General features: G+C 46.6%; 1 protein-coding gene and 1 long non-coding RNA gene across 5 annotated transcripts in view; one reads left to right on the forward strand and one right to left on the reverse strand.

Moving 5' to 3' along the window:
• dync2h1 (dynein cytoplasmic 2 heavy chain 1) overlaps positions 1-21,482 on the reverse strand; it is a 230,996-nt gene that overhangs the window by 78,326 nt on the left and 131,188 nt on the right. For all 4 annotated transcript variants that reach the window (XM_090218892.1, XM_036961599.2, XM_036961601.2 and 1 more), the window contains 5 exons: positions 14,571-14,636; positions 14,391-14,441; positions 14,206-14,283; positions 12,558-12,689; positions 11,337-11,409 (listed from right to left, as the gene is read on the reverse strand). In XM_090218892.1, the coding sequence (XP_090075018.1) occupies positions 11,337-11,409; positions 12,558-12,689; positions 14,206-14,283; positions 14,391-14,441; positions 14,571-14,636 (400 nt within the window). The remainder of the gene's footprint in view (positions 1-11,336; positions 11,410-12,557; positions 12,690-14,205; positions 14,284-14,390; positions 14,442-14,570; positions 14,637-21,482) is intronic.
• On the forward strand, positions 8,201-8,757 carry LOC149972425 (uncharacterized). Its single transcript, XR_016491431.1, has 2 exons — positions 8,201-8,334; positions 8,703-8,757. It is a non-coding gene; the product is annotated as an uncharacterized LOC149972425 (long non-coding RNA).

Genomic DNA, 21,482 nt, shown 5'->3' on the forward strand with positions numbered 1-21,482 from the left:
TTTGGGTGGACCAGTGAAGACCTCGTGTGTTTTAGTGTGTGTGTTGCTGTGTTTACACTGTGCTGATAGTGCTCCACTGTGTTGTGGCAGTGGCCAGGCTCCCCGGGCCGGTCTGGACTGGGGGATTGTGGGAGATTAGCTCTAAGAGGATTAAAGCCCCACGCTTCATTAGCATAGTGAATCACTGCCAGGGAGACAGACTGTACTGTGGCACACACACACACACACACACACACACACACACACACACACACACCACAGCTTCATCAATGAGTTCACTTAGCGTTTACACACACACACACACACACACCACAGCTTCATCAATGAGTTCACTTAGCGTTTACACACACACACACCAATGAGTTCAGTTAACGTTTACACACACACACACACACACACCAATGAGTTCAGTTAGCGTTTACACACACACCACAGCTTCATCAATGAATTCACTTAGCGATCACACACACACACACACACACACACACACACACCAATGAGTTCAGTTAGCGTTTACACACACACCACAGCTTCATCAATGAATTCACTTAGCGATCACACACACACACACACACACACACTCCTACCATGGACATGCAGCAGCTTCATCAATGGAGAAGGCTAGCCATTGTAAATACTGTCCATACATTTTAATAAAGGAGCCTTCAGCAGAAATAGAATGACAGCCGCTCAAACACCTCCGCATCGTAACTGTAGCAGTCAACAGGGTTAGGGTGTGTTCCATTCTCATAAAAAGGGAAATGGGCCGTTACCTGGATAGGTCGTAGGGCTTAGCAATGATTACTACATATCAGGACTTCCCTCAAGTGTAGCAGCTAGTATAGATGTTAGCATTACCTTGCAGTCCAACTCTGCTCCACAATATTTTGAATACAGTCAAGTAGTCCTGGTGATGGTGCGCTGGAGGTACGGCGGGCTGTATATGTGTGTGTGTGTGTCTGTGTGTGTGTCTGTGAGAACCTAACTAATCACGTTCTGTGTTGGGTAGCTGCTCACAGAGAAGCAGACTCCTTATTAAGGACCTCGGCGTTACTGTTTCAAGGACAGCTTTTTTCCATCTACGTAACATTGCAAAAATAATAAACTTTCTGTCCAAAATTGATACAGAAAAATGTATCCATGCTTTTGTTACTTCTAGGTTAGACTACTGCAATGATCTACTTTCCGGCTACCCGGATAAAGCACTAAATAAACTTCAGTTAGTGCTTAATACGGCTGCTAGAATCCTGACTAGAACCAAAACATTTGATCATATTACTCCAGTGCTAGCCTCCCTACACTGGCTTCCTGTCAAGGCAAGGGCTGATTTCAAGGTTTTACTGCTAACCTACAAAGCATTACATGGGCTTGCTCCTACCTATCTCTCTGATTTGGTCCTGCCGTACATCCCTACACGTACGCTACGGTCACAAGACGCATGCCTCCTAATTGTCCCTAGAATTTCTAAGCAAAAAAAAAAAAAAAAGTTTTTTCCTATAGAGCTCATTTTTATGTTATGGTCTGCCTACCCATGTGAGAGACGCAGACTCGGTCTCAACCTTTAAGTCTTTACTGAAGACTCATCTCTTCAGTGGGTCATATGATTGAGTGTAGTCTGGCCCAGGAGTGGGAAGGTGAACGGAAAGGCTCTGGAGCAACGAACCGCCCTTGCTGTCTCTGCCTGGCCGGTTCACCTCTTTCCACTGGGATTCTCTGACTCTAACCCTATTACAGGGGCTGAGTCACTGGCTTACTGGTGCTTTTTCATGCCGTCCCTAGGAGGGGTGCGTCACTTGAGTGGGTTGAGTCACTGATGTGATCTTCCTGTCTGGGTTGGCGCCCCCCCTTGGGTTGGGCCGTGGCGGAGATCTTTGTGGGCTATACTCGGCCTTGTCTCAGGATGGTAAGTTGGTGGTTGAAGATATCCCTCTAGTGGTGTGGGGGCTGTGCTTTGGCAAAGTGGGTGGGGTTATATCCTTCCTGTTTGGCCCTGTCCGGGGGTATCATCGGATGGGGCCACAGTGTCTCCTGACCCCTCCTGTCTCAGCCTCCAGTATTTATGCTGCAGTAGTTTATGTGTCAAGGGGATAGGGTCAGTTTGTTATATCTGGAGTACTTCTCCTGTCTTATCCGGTGTCCTGTGTGAATTTAAGTATGCTCTCTCTAATTCTCTTTCTTTCTCTCTCTCGGAGGACCTGAGCCCTAGGACCATGCCTCAGGACTACCTGGCATGATAACTCCTTGCTGTCCCCAGTCCACCTGGCTGTGCTGCTGCTCCAGTTTCAACTGTTCTGCCTGCGGCTATATGATCCTGACCTGTTCACCGGACGTGCTACCTGTCCCAGACCTGCTGTTTTCAACTCTCTAGAGAGAGTAGGAGTGGTTGAGATACTCTTAATGATCGGCTGGCTATGAAAAGCCAACTGACATTTACTCCTGAGGTGCTGACTTGCTGCACCCTCGACAACTACTGTGATTATTATTATTTGACGTTGCTGGTCATTTATGAACATTTGAACATCTTGGCCATGTTCTGTTATAATCTCCACCCGGCACAGCCAGAAGAGGACTGGCCACCCCTCAGTCTGGTTCCTCTCTAGGTTTCTTCCTAGGTTTTGGCCTTTCTAGGGAGTTTTTCCTAGCCACCGTGCTTCTACACCTGCATTGCATGCTGTTTGGAGTTTTAGGCTGGGTTTCTGTACAGCACTTTGAGATATCAGCTGATGTACGAAGGGCTATATAAATACATTTGATTTGATTTGATTATCGCTACAGAAGTGAGAAGACCGGCGCTCCAATAACCAGTCAGATCCTTGTCATCCCATCTCCTCCTCTCCATCCCATCAACCCCTGGCCAACTCCAGCCTCTACACACCACTTCACCCTCTTCCCCCCCATCTCCAACCCAGGGGCTTGTCCAGGTAAGACAGTCAATGGGTTAGTATCGATACGGTACACAACCCTGAGCCAGACCACACACACTCTTTTTACAGTCTACAATCAGTCTACAATCAGACACTATTGTTGGTCAAACACTTGTAATATCACCACAGTATCAGACATTCACAGGGCAGATGAGCAGGTGAAACTGAGGTCAAATTCAGCTAAAATGTTGTTAAATTTAGAAAATATGTTTCCAACTTTTCCCATGAATGAAATAAGAAACGTGATCAAAGTATGAAAGGATTGTTATTCTCAGATACACTCCGCTTATTGTGTTTGGTTGTGGTCCATTTGTGTACAAATGATTATAATGATGTTTCAGCCCCCGAACATCCGCTCCAACAGAAATGGTCCCAAGGCTGAATCTAGTTACATACCCCTGTTACCTACCCCCGTTACCTACCCCCGTTACCTACCCCTGTTACCTACCTACCCCTGTTACCTACCCCTGTGACCTACCCCTGTTATCTACCTCTGTTACCTACCCTTGTTACCTACCCCTGTTACCTACCCCTGTGACCTACCCCTGTTACCTACCCCTGTTACCTACCCCTGTTACCTACCCCCGTTATCTACCCCTGTTACCTACCCCTGTTACCTACCCCTGTTATCTACCCCTGTCACCTACCCCTGCTGTACAGTATGAGAAGACTGCAGCATCACCACCACTACTACCTGAGACGACATGAGGAGCTGCAGTTCAGCCAGAGAAGGAGTGATATCCGAAGAATAGAGAGATGTAGGACATAGGAGTAGATACTGTAGATCAACACAGAGAGAGAGAGAGACAGCCTGATAGCCCTTCTGACAACCCCCCCCCCCCAATTGGGAAATACTGTATATTCAAGAAAAAAAACTTTTCCCCAAACAACACAGTGTGTCTAAACCTAGACCTTCTGTCTGAGGACCAACTAGGTTCACCTAGCCACATAATAATACACACTGGCACAAACGACCTGAGAGCACAGCAGGAAAGGGTGGCCACAGCACTGAAGGGAGTGATTGAAAAAGCTTCTTCTACTTTTCCCAACGCACAAGTGGTTATCTCCACCCTGATACCACAAAAAGACTTCCACCCTGCCACAATACATCGGGTAAACGCAAGTATTTCCCGTGACTGTGCCTCAAAACCAAATGTTTTCCTGGCCCACCACTCCACCCTGGACTAGAACTGCCTCTATGACCAGGTCCACCATGGACTAGAACAGTCTCTATGACCAGGTCCACCCTGGACTAGAACAGCCTCTATGACCAGGTCCACCCTGGACTAGAACAGCCTCTATGACCAGGTCCACCTCTACAAGGCAGCAGTGTCCACCACTCCACCCTGGACTAGAACAGCCTCTATGACCAGGTCCACCTCTACAAGGCAGCAGTGCCCACCACTCCACCCTGGACTAGAACAGCCTCTATGACCAGGTACACCCTGGACTAGAACAGCCTCTATGACCAGGTCCACCTCTACAAGGCAGCAGTGTCCACCACTCCACCCTGGACTAGAACAGCCTCTATGACCAGGTCCACCTCTACAAGGCAGCAGTGCCCACCACTCCACCCTGGACTAGAACAGCCTCTATGACCAGGTCCACCTCTACAAGGCAGCAGTGTCCACCACTCCACCCTGGACTAGAACAGCCTCTATGACCAGGTCCACCTCTACAAGGCAGCAGTGCCCACCACTCCACCCTGGACTAGAACAGCCTCTATGACCAGGTCCACCCTGGACTAGAACAGCCTCTATGACCAGGTCCACCTCTACAAGGCAGCAGTGCCCACCACTCCATCCTGGACTAGAACAGCCTCTATGACTAGGTCCACCTCTACAAGGCAGCAGTGCCCACCACTCCACCCTGGACTAGAACAGCCTCTATGACCAGGTCCACCTCTACAAGGCAGCAGTTCCCACCACTCCACCCTGGACTAGAACAGCCTCTATGACCAGGTCCACCTCTACAAGGCAGCAGTTCCCACCACTCCACCCTGGACTAGAACAGCCTCTATGACCAGGTCCACCTCTACAAGGCAGCAGTGCCCACCTTCGCCCGGACTCTAAAATACATTGCTCTTAAACACAGTCCCAACTCTTCACACAGGAGCAACAGATCAATAGCCACACCGCCCAGACAAGCGAGACACCCTCCCAGACCTGAGGGACCCCCCCTGGACCTACACATAGAGGACCCACGCCAAGAGGACTTACATCCAGACCACAGCACCCCCAGACACATCCACATCTCCACCCCAACCAATCAACACCCCCCCCCCCCCCCCCAAACCAACCATGCCCACACCCCATCTAGGCCCCCTCAGATCAGACCTATGCCCCTCCTGCCCACCCCATGCACCCCACCCCCGCAAAGAGGGCCTCAACATGGAAGTCACACATACGCCCAGGCAGTGAGTGTGCAAACAGGCCCAACCCCCACTCTTACACTTGCCCAAGATAATGGCATGTACCAGATGCTCAGCAGGCTCTGCTCACACTTACTGGCCTGAGGCCAAACCACACGACCAACAACATTGGACACTTTTTGGAACACAAATCCTTCACTATATCATCCTAGAATATCCAAGGCCTGAGATCATCTGCCTTTGGCCTAAAGAGCAGGAACCCGGACTTCACCAAAGAAATCGGTGATACAGACATTGTCATACTGCAAGAAACCTGGTATAGAGGAGACGGCCCACTGGTTGCCCTCTAGGTTACAGAGAGCTGGTAGTCCCATCCACCAAACTACCAGGTGTGAAACAGGGAAGGGACTCAGGGGGTATGCTAATTTGGTATAGAGCAGACCTAACTCACGCCATTAAATTAATCAAAACAGGAACATTTTACATTAGGCTAGAAATTCAAAAGGAAATGATCTTCCCCCCCCCCCCCACTAACCAAGGACTGATCAACCCAACCACAAAAGTAGAGGCAAATTTGACCCCAATAACTACCGTGGGATATGCATCAACAGCAACCTTGGGAAAATCCTCTGCATTATCATTAACAGCAGACTCGTACATTTTCTCAATGAAAACAATGTACTGAGCAAATGTCAAATTGGCTTTTTACCTAATTATCGTACAACAGACCAATTATTCACCCTGCACATCCCTAATTGGCAACCAAACAAACCAAAACAAAGGCAAAGTCTTCTCATGCTTTGTTGATTTAAAAAAAGCCTTCGACTCAATTTGGCATGAGGGTCTGCTATACAAATTGATGGAAAGTGGTGTTGGGGGTAAAATATACGACATTATGCAATCCATGTCCATCTCGGTGAGCATAGCCTTGCTATTGAGAAAGGCCGCCGTAGGCAGACATGGCGAGAGAGAGAGAGAGAGAGAGAGAGACAGAGAGAGAGAGAGAGAGACAGAGGGAGACAGAGGGAGAGACATAGAGAGAGAGAGAGACAGAGGGAGACAGAGAGAGAGAGAGAGAGAGAGAGACAGAGAGAGAGAGAGAGGGAGACAGAGAGAGAGAGACAGAGGGAGACAGAGAGAGAGAGAGACAGATAGAGAGAGAGACAGAGAGAGAGAGAGACAGAGGGAGACAGAGAGAGAGGGAGACAGAGAGAGAGAGAGAAAGAGAGAGAGAGAGAGAGAGAGAGAGAGAGAAAGAGAGACAGAGAGAGAGAGAGAGAGAGACAGAGAGAGAGAGACAGAGAGAGAGAGAGAGAGAGAGAGAGAGAGAGAGAGAGAGAGAAAGAGAGAGAGAGAGAGAGACAGAGAGAGAGAGAGAGAGCGACAGAGAGAGAGAGAGACAGAGAGAGAGAGAGACAGAGAGACAGAGAGAGAGAGAGAGAGAGAGAGAGAGACAGAGGGAGACAGAGAGAGAGAGAGAGAGAGAGAGACAGAGAGAGAGAGAGAAAGAGAGAGAGAGAGACAGAGAGAGAGAGAGAGAGAGAGAGAGAGAGAGAGAGACAGAGGGAGACAGAGAGAGAGAGAGAGAGAGACAGAGAGAGAGAGAAAGAGAGAGAGAGACAGAGAGAGAGAGAAAGAGAGAGAGAGAGATAATCACTGATGGTGTGTGAGGAGGGGAGGAGACTAACATCAGTGTGTCAGGTTGACAGTGTTTAGGGACATGGTCATGGTCTGATAACTCCACATCGCTAGGTAACATCTGACAGCCTATTTGCTGACATTATTGCTGTGAAAATTTGCCAAATCTAACTGTGTAGCAGTCCAATTATCAGTCTTATTCAGCAGTTGTGAAGCTTTCATATGCATGGCTCCAAACTAAAACACACAACCACCAATTTGCTGAGTCATTGATAGTGCTGGCATAAACCTACATGAAATTAGCAGGATTAACAGAATGAATAGGTGGCTCATTAGGCAGAAAGAACCCTGTGTTTCCTGGCAGATTAGTGTGTGTGTGTGTGTGTGTGTGTGTGTGTGTGTGTGTGTGTGGTCAAACGACAGACTGAGGAAGAAATGAAGGGAAAGAGATGGAGGAAAACCAGAGGTATACATTGAGAGGAGATGTTAAAGAGAAATAGCCAGGGAGGTAGATGAAGAGGGAGAATTAGAGAAGCAGATATGGTTGGAAAGATTGTCCAGTCATGGATAACGTCCTGAGAGGAATGACTGGAATGCGCGGCTGTTTCTTCAGAGAAAATACCTTACAAATGTCAATTAACCTGTTAGAGCTCTAGGGGCGCTATTTCATTTTTGGATAAAAAACGTTCCCGTTTTAAGCGCGATATTTTGTCACGAAAAGATGCTCGACTATGCATATTCTTGACAATATCATATTCTTGATATTCTTGTTTTGGAAAGAAAACACTCTGAAGTTTCAGAATCTGCAAAGATTTTGTCTGTAAGTGCCCCAGAACTCATTCTACAGGCGAAACCAAGATGATGCATCACCCAGGAATTAGCAGAATTTCTGAAGCTCTGTTTTCCATTCTCTCCTTATATGGCTGTGATTGCGCAACGAATGAGCCTACACTTTCTGTCGTTCGCCCAAGGTCTTAGCAGCATTGTGACGTATTTGTAGGCATATCATTGGAAGATTGACCATAAGAGACTACATTTTCCAAGTGTCCGCCTGGTGTCCTGCGTCGAATTCGGTGCGCAATTGTCAGCTGCTTCTACTTTACCATTTGATTCAGGGGAGAAAGCATGTGTCCAAGAACGATGTATCAATGAAGAGATATGTGAAAAACACCTTGATGATTGATTCTAAACAACGTTTGCCATGTTTTCAGTCGATATTATGGAGTTAATTTGGGAAAAAGTTCGCGTTTTGAGGACTGAATTTTCGGATTTTTTTTGGTAGCCAAATGTGATGTATAAAACGGAGCTATTTCTAATACACAAGGAATCTTTTTGGAAAAACTGAGCATCTGCTATCTAACTGAGAGTATCCTCATTGAAAACATCAGAAGTTCTTCAAAGGTAAATGATTTTATTTGAAGGCTTTTATGTTTTTGTTAATGTTGCGTGCTGGATGCTAACGCTAATGCTAACGCTAAATGCTAACGCGAAATGCTAACGCTAGCTAGCTACTTTTACACAAATGATTGTTTTCCTATGGTTGAGAAGCATATTTTGAAAATCTGAGATGACAGTGTTGTTTACAAAAGGCTAAGCTTGAGAGATGGCATATTTATTTCATTTCATTTGCGATTTTCATAAATAGTTAACGTTGTGTTATGCTAATGAGCTTGCTGATAGATTTACACAATCCTGGATACAGGGGTTTTTTCATAGCTAAACTTGACGCAGAAAACGGAGCGATTTGTCCTAAACAAATAATCTTTCAGGAAAAACTGAACATTTGCTATCTGAGAGTCTCCTCATTGAAAACATCTGAAGTTCTTCAAAGGTAAATGATTTTATTTGAATGCTTTTCTGTTTTTTTGTGTAAATGTTGCCAGCTGAATGCTAATGCTAAATGCTACGTTAGCCATCAATACTGTTACACAAATGCTTGTTTTGCAATGGTTGAGAAGCATATTTTGAAAATCTGAGATGACAGTGTTGTTAACAAAAGGCTAAGCTTGAGAGCTAGCATATTTATTTCATTTCATTTGCGATTTTCATGAATAGTTAACGTTGCGTTATGGTAATGAGCTTGAGTCTGTATTCACGATCCCGGATCCGGGATGGGGAGATCAGAAAGGTTAAAACACTGAGTACCAAAAATAACGTCTACCGGTTAATTGTCCGGCAATGTCACACATTTCATTTTAACACCCGTTTCTCAAAAGTAATCTTTTACGAGGTAACCATGAATTGTTCACAAGGTTTAATGTTCGACTTGTTACATTAAATAATTCCGTAAATTATACCAATCATCAATTGTTATTACCAGTAAGAAACTGCTAGCCATTGGCTGCTTACTGCTGAGTACTGCTAGCTAACAGGCAAGCACAGAAACAGTCAACAACTTCAGGAGTAAAGAACCCTAGGAATTGGCCGATCGCCCCCTAGAAAGTAAGAACTGACCAAAACGCACAGTCAAAGAGGAGAATAATTAGTAGAGAATAAAAAATTAAATGTATAGAGCCATACTAAGACAAAATAAATGTGACACAATGTGTAAATGATAACATATTAGCGCAGAAAATGAAGAAATTGATTTGCATTAAGGAATTGGAGCGGGAGGGAGCCTAGTGGTTAGATCGTTAGGCTAGTAACCGAAAGGTTGCAAGATCGAATCCCCGAGCTGACAAGGTACAAATCTGTTGTTCTGCCCCTGAATAAGGAAGTTAACCCACTGTTCCTAGAACGTCATTGAAAATAAGAATTAGTTAAACAAAGGTAAAAAATAATATATATCATTTTTTAAATGTATTAAAAAAAATAGAAGCCTGTCTCAAATAGAAGCCTGTCTCAAATAGAAGCCTGGCTCAAATAGAAGCCTGGCTCAAATAGAAGCCTGGCTCAAATAGAAGCCTGTCTCAAATAGAAGCCTGTCTCAAATAGAAGCCTGTCTCAAATAGAAGCCTGTCTCAAATAGAAGCCTGTCTCAAATAGAAGCCTGGCTCAAATAGAAGCCTGTCTCAAATAGAAGCCTGTCTCAAATAGAAGCCTGTCTCAAATAGAAGCCTGTCTCAAATAGAAGCCTGGCTCAAATAGAAGCCTGGCTCAAATAGAAGCCTGGCTCAAATAAGCGCATGTTATGTTCCGTGTTTTAAGCAAATACATTCCAGGGCTATTAATTTACATTTTATGGTCGTGAAAATTGTAGAAAAACAATCATTTGACCACTGGAGGTCAAGGTCAACATGGGAAGATGGACAACTGCTCCCCCAGATAGATGAATACTTACAATCTATCATATCAGTGCACAGCAGTTGTCAACTCATGTTGCTTGCGACAGACACTAAATACATCAAAGTGACACAAGAACCAACTGTTGGGACCAAACTACTAGACTCTGTTGATGACAGCGTAGCAAAATATGGCCCTTATTTATATATCTTTTTAAAGGTAAATTTACAGTAACGCTGTCAATGATGAAGACTGAGCGTCTGAAATCTACATTGAAGACGTAAGAAACACACGCAGGTACGCACGCAGGTACGCACGCAGGTACGCACGCAGGTACGCACGCAGGTACGCACGCAGGTGAAACCTCGTCAGACCTCCGTGACTCCAGTGAATTACAGCCAATCTGTTCTCCCTCCATGGGGCTAATCGTCCAATCATATCGCTTTGTGTTCCCTTCTGAGCCCGCTGGCATAATGAAGAGAAATCACCACACATTCAGCTGGTCCACACACACACACACACACACAGCTGATAGATTATGGATGTTTGGATGTGTGTGTGCATATGGCCATGTGTGTGTGTGTGTGTGTGTGAGAGTGTGTGTGTCAAATGAAGAGAAATGGCTAGAGATGAATTTACTGTGCCTCATCCTCAGTGTGCGTTCACGTGTGTCTGTGTGTGTGTGTGTGTGTGTGTGTGTGTGTGTCTGTGTGTGTGTGTGTGTCTGTGTGTGTGTGTCTGTGTGTGTGTGTCTGTGTGTGTGTGTTAGTGGCAAATTAAGAGTAATGACTGTCTATAAATCACTGTACACGTCCCCAATCGTCCCTGTATCAGGCAACTCCCTTCATGGAGGACAGGAACCGTATGTGAGCATACTCTCTTTCTCTCTGCAGGTGTGTGCTCACGTGTTTCTGTGTGTATGTGATGGTGGCTGGTTCTCTACATATGCATGTGTGTGTGTTGGTGTTATATGGACTGATGGCTCCTCAAGCTCATCAGTTGTATAAAGTGCTGACTCACTGCAATGCGTCTGCAGTGAGAAGAGATGCATCCGATGCGGTTGACCTCTGTGTGTTTACGGTGTGTGTCGTTAGGAGGGATTGATAAGCACTAATGATGACACTTTTACCAGACAGACAGATTCATGGCGGACGGAAGGGATCCCTCACACACACACTCACCCAGGGCCTGCGAGGTGAAGGCAGCCATGGCACTCTGTAGTCTATCTGGCCTGATGGCCTGAACCAACAGCACCTGCAAGGAGAAAGAGGTAGAGGAGAGGGGAGACGTGAGAAGAGGAGAGGGGAGAAGAGGAGAGGGGAGAAGAGGAGAGGGGAGAAGAGGGGAGACGTGAGAAGAGGAGGGGAGACGGGAGGAGAGTGGAGATGGGAGAAGAGGAGACGGGAGAAGAGGAGAGGGGAGACGTGAGAAGAGGAGAGGAGACGTGAGAAGAGAGGAGACGTGAGAAGAGAGGAGACGTGAGAAGAGAGGAGACGTGAGAAGAGGAGAGGAGACGTGAGAAGAGGAGAGGAGACGTGAGAAGAGGAGAAGAGACGTGAGAAGAGGAGAGGAGACGTGAGAAGAGGAGACGAGACGGGAGAAGAGGAGACGAGACGGGAGAAGAGGAGAGGGGAGAAGAGGAGACGAGACGGGAGAAGAGGAGAGGGGAGAAGAGGAGAGGGGAGACGTGAGAAGAGGAGACGAGACGTGAGAAGAGGAGACGAGACGTGAGAAGAGGAGAGGAGACGTGAGAAGAGGAGAGGGGAGACGTGAGAAGAGGAGACGAGACGGGAGAAGAGGAGAGGGGAGAAGAGGAGAGGGGAGACGTGAGAAGAGGAGAGGAGACGTGAGAAGAGGAGAGGAGACGGGAGACGTGAGAAGAGGAGAGGGGAGAAGAGGAGAGGGGAGAAGAGGAGAGGGGAGAAGAGAAGAGGAGAGGGGAGAAGAGAAGAGGAGAGGGGAGAAGAGGAGACGGGAGAAGAGGAGACGGGAGAAGAGGAGAGGAGACGTGAGAAGAGGAGAGGAGACGTGAGAAGAGGAGAGGAGACGTGAGAAGAGAAGAGGAGAGGGGAGAAGAGGAGACGAGACGGGAGAAGAGGAGAGGGGAGAAGAGGAGAGGGGAGAAGAGGAGAGGGGAGAAGAGGAGAGGGGAGAAGAGGAGAGGGGAGAAGAGGAGAGGGGAGAAGAGGAGAGGGGAGAAGAGGAGACGGGAGAAGAGGAGAGGAGAGGAAAGAGGAGACGGGAGCAGAGGAGAGGGGAAAATGAAGAGGGAGTAGGAAATGCCTCAATCTGGGAGCACTGTAAAGAGATCTTATCCTGTAAATAACTAAACATTAAGGACAACTGATTATGTATCAGAACCGCAAGGATTTACTCATGTTAATCAGTGATTGACACCTAACCTGCTGGAACGGTTTGATCTTCTTGGCGATGGAGGGCGGGACTTCCTGTTCACAGTTGGAGCTCCGTGAGAAGGAGAGCCAAAGATCCGAGTCACTCAGACACAGAGACTGGTACAGGCCTGGGAATGTACTCTACATCAGAAGAGTGGAGAAAAGAGGAAAGGACAAAGCTAAAAAGCCAAAGAGAGTCTCCTTTCACAGTGTGAATGTATGTATACAAACCTTGAACATGGTAAACTCAGCAAAAAAAGAAACGTCCCTCTTTTCAGGACCCTGTCTTTCAAAGATAATTAGTAAAAATCCAAATAACTTCACAGATCTTCAATGTAAAAGGCATAAACACTGTGCCTCATGCTTGTTCAATTAATGAACATGCACCTGTGGAACGGTCATTAAGACACTAACAGCTTACAGACGGTAGGCAGTTAATGTCACAGTTATGAACACTTAGACAGACAGGACTGTCAGAAAGTGCTCTTCACTGAGGAGTTGCGGTTTTGTCTCACCAGGGGTGATGGTCGGATTCGCATTTATCATCGAAGGAATGAGCGTTACACCGAGGACTGTACCCTGGAGCATGACCCTCCAGCATGACAATGCCACCAGCCATACTGCTCGTTTTGTGCGTGATTTCCTGCAAGACAGGAATGTCAGTGTTCTGCCATGGCCAGCGAAGAGCCCGGATCTCAATCACACTGAGCAGGTCTGGGACCTGTTGGATCGGAGGGTGAGGGCTAGGGCCATTCCCCCCAGAAATGTCTGGGAACTTGCTGGTGCCTTGGTGGAAGAGTGGGGTAACACCTCACAGCAAGAACTGGCAAATCTGGTGCAGTCCAATGAGGAGGAGATGCACTGCAGTACTTAATGCAGCTGGTGGCCACACCAGATACTGACTGTTACTTCTGACTTTGACCCCCTCTTTGTTCAGGGACACATTATTCCATTTCTGTTGGTCACATGTCTGTGGAACTTGTTCAGTTTATGTCTCAGTTGTTGAATCTTGTTATGTTCATACAAATATTTACACATGTTAAGTTTGCTGAAAATAAAGTTGACAGTGAGAGGACGTTTCTTTTTTTGAGCTTATATACACTGACTATACAAAACATTAAGAACACTTTCCATGACAGACTGACCAGGTGAATCCAGGTGAAAGCTATGACCCCTTACTGATGTTACTTTTACTTTACGTTAAATCCTCTTCAATCAGTGTAGATGAAGGGGAGGAGACCGGTTAAAGAAGGATTCTTAAACCTTGAGACAATTGAGACACGGATTGTGTATGTGTGTCATTCAGAGGGTGAATGGGCAAGACAAAATATTTAAGTGCCTTTGAACAGAGTATGGTAGTAGGTGCCAGGCACACCGGTTTGTGTCAAGAACTGCAACGCTGCTGGGTTTTTCACGCTCAACAATTTCCCATGTGTAATAAGAATGGTCCACCACCCAAAGGACATCAGTCAACTTGACACAACTGTGGGAAGCATTGGCATCAACATGGGCCAGCATCCCTGTGGAATGCTTTCAACACCTTGTAGAGTCCATGCCCCGACAAACTGAGGAAGTTATGAGGGAAAAGGGGGTGCAACTCAATATTAGGAAGGTGTTTTGTACACTCAGTGTACAAACCTAGAACAGTTATACGAACCTTGAACATGGCTACAGCTCCAAGTCTCTCTTGATCGATCCAGGAAGGAATCTGCTCCTGCAAAGATTTCTGGGTATCCTGTAGGTGGAAAAATAGAAGATCAGTTCAACTGTGATAAGAGAGATGAGGTGAATGAGACAGAGAGAGTGTGTGTTTGGAACACACACACACACTGTTGTACGTACCGCCTTTCTCACCATATCCCCTACTACAAGGCCAGTGAAGGCGTCCCACTCCTGTCGTGGAAGCAGAGAGACAACAGCATTAAGATGAATAGGAGATGATGTCAGATGGACAGGACTTCCTGACTGAAGAGGAAAAGCCTATGTCTGATAATGATCATGTTATGAATGGTTATAACTTACATTCTCTTGGAAGAGGTCTGGGTGCATCCCTCTGACAAAGTGCATGGCAAACATCAGCTGGTCAGCCTGCAGAGGAAGAACAGAGAGAGAGGGGTAGGGAGGGGGAGAGAGAGAAAGAAGAGTCAGAGAGAGAGAGGAGTCAGAGAGAGAGTGAGATAAAGAGAGAGGGAGGGAGGGGGGAGAGAGTGAGAGAAACAAGAGTCAGAGAAAGAGGGGGGAGGAGAGCGACAGAGACGAGTCAGAGAGAGAGAAGGGAGATGAGTCAGAGAGAGAGAGAGAAGTCAGAGAGAAACAGGTCAGAGAGAGAGAGAGACGTGTCAGAGAGAGAGAGAGGAGTCAGAGAGAGAGAGAGAGACAGGTCAGAGAGAAGTCAGAGAGAGACAGGTCAGAGAGAGAGACAGGTCATGAGCAGATGAGCGCTTTAATTTTTCAGCATGTTTTTACAAAAAGATAGATTTTGAGTTAGAGAAACTCCAGCACAACAACACTCCCTCAACCAGACCCAGACAACAGTCCAGCACAACACCCCCTCAACTAGACCCAGACAACAACACCCCCTCAACCAGACCCAGACAACAACACCCCCTCAACTAGACCCAGACAACAGTCCAGCACAACACCCCCTCAACCAGACCCAGACAACAACACCCCCTCAACTAGACCCAGACAACAGTCCAGCACAACACCCCCTCAAACTAGACCCAGACAACAACACCCCCTCAACCAGACAACACCACCCCCTCAACCAGACCCAGACAACAACACCCCCCCCCCCCAACCAGACACAGACAACAACATCCCTCAACCAGACCCAGACAACAACACCCCCTCAACCAGACACCACCCCCTCAACCAGACCCAGACAACAACACCCCCCCCCCCAACCAGACCCAGACAACAACATCCCTCAACTAGACCCAGACAACAACACCCCCTCAACCAGACCCAGACAACAACACCCCCTCAACCAGACCCAGACAACAACACCCCCCCCCCAACCAGACCCAGACAACAACATCCCTCAACTAGACCCAGACAACAACACCCCCTCAACCAGACACCACCCCCTCAACCAGACAACACCACCCCCTCAACCAGACCCAGACAACAACACCCCCCCAACCAGACCCAGACAACAACATCCCTCAACTAGACCCAGACAACAATAACCACCCACTAGACCCAGACAACAACACCCCCTCAACCAGACAACACCACCCCCTCAACCAGACCCAGACAACAACACCCCCCCCCCCAACCAGACCCAGACAACAACATCCCTCAACCAGACCCAGACAACAACATCCCTCAACTAGACCCAGACAACAACACCCCCCCCCCCCCCCCCAACCAGACCCAGACAACAACATCCCTCAACTAGACCCAGACAACAGTCCAGCACAACAACACCCCCTCAAACTAGACCCAGACAACAACACCCCCTCAACCAGACAACACCACCCCCTCAACCAGACCCAGACAAAAACATCCCTCAACTAGACCCAGACAACAACACCCCCTCAACCAGACACCACCCCCTCAACCAGACAACACCACCCCCTCAACCAGACCCAGACAACAACACCCCCCCAACCAGACCCAGACAACAACATCCCTCAACTAGACCCAGACAACAATAACCACCCACTAGACCCAGACAACAACACCCCCTCAACCAGACAACACCACCCCCTCAACCAGACCCAGACAACAACACCCCCCCCCCCAACCAGACCCAGACAACAACATCCCTCAACCAGACCCAGACAACAACATCCCTCAACTAGACCCAGACAACAACACCCCCCCCCCCCAACCAGACCCAGACAACAACATCCTTCAACTAGACCCAGACAACAGTCCAGCACAACAACACCCCCTCAAACTAGACCCAGACAACAACACCCCCTCAACCAGACAACACCACCCCCTCAACCAGACCCAAACAACAACACCCCCTCAACCTGCCCCAGGCAACAACACCCCCACAACCACAACAGTCCAGCACAACCAGACTCAGCAAAACCAGACCCAGCACAACAACACCCCCGAACCAGACCCAGCACAACAACACCCCCCCCAACAGACCTGGAGAGCTGGAGGGTGAGAGACGTGTCTGCACTCTGGACTGTAGTGAGACAACTACAACAGGAGAAAAAGCAGGAGCAGAAGGAGGCGGCCCAGCGGCAGGATAAGGTGAGAGCAATAGAGGAGAAGGTGAGAAAGATGTGTGACAGAACAACCCATGAGAGAGCTGGCCACCCCCGCATAGAGGCCAGCAGAACAGCCCACAGGCCCAAATGAGCTGAGAGCACAGCAGGACAGGGTGGCCACTGCACTCAAGGGAGTGATTGAAAAAACTTCTTCCACTTTCCCCAACTCATGAGTGGTTATTTTCACCCTGCTACCACCGAAAATACTTCCACCCTGCCACCATACAGCGAATTAATGTACGCATTTCCTGTGACTGTGCCTCAAAACCTAACATCTATCCACCACTCCACCCTGGACAGCCTTTGCCCACCTTCGAATAGCTGAATGCTGGTGACACTGTCTGTTATTTATTTAGAATTCAAGGAACACTTAACCAGCATGGCTACCACAGCATTCTGCAGCGATACGCCATCCCATCTGGTTTGGGCTTAGTAGGACTATCATTTGTTTTTCAACAGGACAATGACACAACAAAACTCCAGGCAGTGTAAGGGCTATTTTACCAAGAAGGAGTGTGATGGAGTGCTGCATCATATGACCTGGCCTCCACAATCCCCCGCCGTCAAGCTAATTGAGATGATTTGGGATGAGTCGGACCACAGAATGAAGGAAAAGCAGCCAACAAGTGCTCAGCATATGTGGGAACTCCTTCAAGACTGATGGGAAAGCACTCCAGGTGAAGTTGGTTGAGAGAATGCCAAGAGTGTGCAAAGCTGTCATCAAGGCAAAGGGTGGCTACTTTGAAGAATCTCAAATATAAAATATATTTGTATTATTTAAAACCTTTTTGGTTACTACATGATTCCATGTGTTATTTCATCGTTTTGATGTATTCGCTATTATTCTACAATGTAGAAAATAGTAAAAAGAAATAAAGAATCCTTGAATGAGTAGGTGTTCTAAAACGTTTGACCGGTAGTGTAGCTCATCCCTGGGCAGTAGTACTGTAGACTACTTTATCACCGACCTCAACCCAGAGTCTCTCAGAGCGTTCACTGACACACCTATCTATCAGACCACAGAAAAATCCCAGACTCTGGGTTCACAGTCAACCCAGAGTCTTTCAGAGCGTTCACTGACACACCTATCAGACCACAGAAAAATCGCCATCTAATTCAACGGAGCAATAATAAACCACGAGGCATCAAGGCTGAACAAGCTGCATACTCCCCCCTAACCCCAACCCCTAACCCCTAACCCCAACCTCTAACCCCTAACCCCTAACCCTATAGATCAGTGGTCACCAACCTTATCTGAGTCAAAATGCTGAGATCTACCACTCTGATTTTTTATTAGCATGACTTAAACAACGTAATCCTATTCAACATTAACCAATTAAAAACAGTTCTGTAGCAATGAGGTTTGTGCTGTAAGCTATAGGCCCAATACATAATCACCGCATATTGGCTTTGCTTGAATTTACCTGCCAATGCATTGTTGTTCAGGACATTTCGAAATTTGAGCTAGGCTATCTGATCACACCAGTAATAGATCCGTTGTTGTATTACTTGTGAGGCACAGCTGAGTGAGCAGACATTTAAATAATTAGCTTTTTATTTTACTGGGCTGATGGTGCCTCCATCTGATGGTCAGTCTCAGCGGAGGGAGAGAGCAGCAGATTGAGGGTCCGTCTCTCAACATCCTTCCTCTCTCCCTTTCCTCCACTGACACTGACCAAAAAGGGACACCACCGTCTTCCAGCTGATGGCAAAACTCGAGTCCCACCGCATTATTTCTGCCTCATGCACAAATTCATGTTGTTACTCCTATGAACAGAGAAAGTGAACTATTCCATGATATGAAAAAAATACCCAAACCACTAATAATAACAACAATACAAGCCTATAGAGACACTTTCCTACTCATTCATTACTGCTGCAGTGCTTGTTGTAGCGCTGAGTGGAAATAGGAAGAAAGCACATTTTATGGAATACAAAGTGTTGACAGTGCTGAGTAAGAACTTAAACATAAACTCATAAAAACAGCAGTTCTTTGCTGTGTTCGTTGACAGTCTCTCTCTAGTCATGGTTTTAAACGTTTTGAAATCTCACAGTATGAACTTTGCCGTAGCTTTCTTTCATGCCTGCTACGTTACTGCAGACTCGGTCATCTGAGCAATCTGATTGGCCAGTGGAGACATAGTGCACTTGATTTCCTCTCCAGGCCCACCGGGAAGGCAGAGTTTGTGAATTCAGACACATGAAATGGCAACAGTTTGCCTATCCGGCGTGCAGGGCAACTGAATTGTCTGCACCTACCACCAACAGCCCAGACTAAAAAATACAAATACAAGGCTTTATCGTTAGGTTTTTTTTTCAGAAATGTTCGACAATCGACAGATTGGCAGAACCTCCAATGGGCCTCACATCCAGCCCAGGACCTCACATCCAGCCCAGGACCTCACACCCAGCCCAGGACCTCACACCCAGCCCAGGACCTCACACCCAGCCCAGGACCTCACATCCAGCCCAGGACCTCACACCCAGCCCAGGACCTCACACCCAGCCCAGGACCTCACACCCAGCCCAGGACCTCACACCCAGCCCAGGACCTCACACCCAGCCCAGGACCTCATATCCAGCCCAGGACCTCACATCTGGCTTCTTCACCTGCAGGATGATGAGACAAGCCACCCGGACAGCTGATGAAACTTCGGAGTATTTCTGTCCCCCTTTTATGGGGAAAAACTCGTTCTGATTGGTCAGTCATGTGAAATCCATAGATTAGGGCCTAATGAATGTATTTACATTGATTTAATATATGTAACTCAGTAACTGTAACTCAGTAAAATCTTTGAAATTGTTGCATGTTGCGTTTATATTTCTGTTCAGCATACATGATCATTTACTCAGCTATTAAAGACTACCTTAACCCACTTGATACTCCAACTACATGAGCCACAGGACAAAATACAAACCCTTCGACCCAAAAAGGACTGTGGTGTTGATGGTATCCTAAATGAAGTGATAAAATACACAGACCACAAATTCAAATAGGCTATTCTTAAACTCTTCAGCATTATCCTCAAGTCTGGCATCTTCCCTAATATGTGACACAATTCAGGAAACAAGACATACAGTGGGGAGAACAAGTATTTGATAACCTGCAAAAATCGGCAGTGTTTCCTACTTACAAAGCATGTAGAGGTCTGTCATTTTTTTATCATAGGTACACTTCAACTGTAAGAGACGGAATCTAAAACAAAAATTCTGAAAATCACATTGTATGATTTTTAAGTAACTTACCCCAGATAATTATGCATTTCTGTGAATTACTTAGTAATAAATAAATGATTTAAGACAATTGATGTATGGATGACTCATAGTGAAGACTGGGTTCGTGCAGATAACCAACAATTTACAACAATTTACGACGTTTGGAATGAGACTAAAGTGAGGTAAAGTAAATTATTAATTAATTCAAAGACTAATTGATCAGATATAATATCTGAAAAGATAGTTTAGGAAATGATAACTTTGTAATCAAAATATTTTTCCTTGGTGCCCCGACTTCCTAGTAATTACGGTTACATGATTAATCAGTCTAATCGCGTAATACTTAATTACAGAGAATCTTTGATAAAAACTATAAGTCTTCAGTTAATGATAGTAAAGACAACGTTGTTGAAGCACTTTTGGCAGCGATTACAGCCTCGAGTCTTCTTGGGTATGATGCTACAAGCTTGGCACATCTATATTTGGGGAGTTTCTCCCTTGGCCGGGCAGCCAGCTCTAGGAAAAGTTTTGGTCGTTACAAATTTCTTCCATTTAAGAATGATGGAGGCCACTGTGTTCTAGGGGACCTTCAATGCTGCAGTCATTTTCTGGTACACTTCCCCAGATCTGTGCCTCGACACAATCTTGTTTCTGAGCACTACGGACAATTCCTTCGACCTCATGGCTTGGTTTTCACTCTGACATACACTGTCAACTGGGGAACCTTATATAGAAAGTTGTGTGCCTTTCCAAATCATGTCCAATCAATATAATTTACGACAGGTGGCGTCCAATCAAGTTGTAGAAACATCTCAAGGATGATTAATGGAAACAGGATGCACCTGAGCTCTTTCTCATAGCAAAGGGGCTGAATACTTATAGAAATACATTTTTGGCTTGTGGAAAAAGTCAAAGGGTCTGAATACCCGTCGGAGACGCTGCATGTTTCCCATGCCAATAAAGTCCTTTGTAATGAATGGGGGGGAGACAGAGAGAGACGGAGACAGAGAGAGACAGACAGAGAGAGAGAGAGAGAGAGAGAGAGAGAGACAGAGAGAGAGACAGAGAGAGAGAGAGAGAGAGAGAGAGACAGATAGAGACACACAGAGATTGGATCCCCTATTCCCTCAGCTAATAAATGCTGAGGGTGGGCCGTTTATGACACACAGACCGCTGATAGATTCTGGAGCATGGCGGTTTGGAGCCCAAAGGATTCATTTATTCTCACCAGCTAAACCCACCTGGACTCTCACATTTATCTATTTTTCTGTCGCCACACACACACACACACACACACACACACACACACACACACACACACACACACACACACACGACTGCTATCTCTAATTTATCTACCCTGTTGAACACACACACACACTCTCTATCCTATTCCTCGCAATCTGCTTAGACACATTTATATGGCAGACACACACACACACGGAGTGCTAGGACTGCTAACGCAGGTTTTTTTCTGAGCTGA

This window comes from Oncorhynchus mykiss, chromosome 24, assembly GCF_057628025.1.
Source record: "Oncorhynchus mykiss isolate SJ-2025 chromosome 24, ASM5762802v1, whole genome shotgun sequence".
Classification (NCBI taxonomy): domain Eukaryota; kingdom Metazoa; phylum Chordata; class Actinopteri; order Salmoniformes; family Salmonidae; genus Oncorhynchus; species Oncorhynchus mykiss.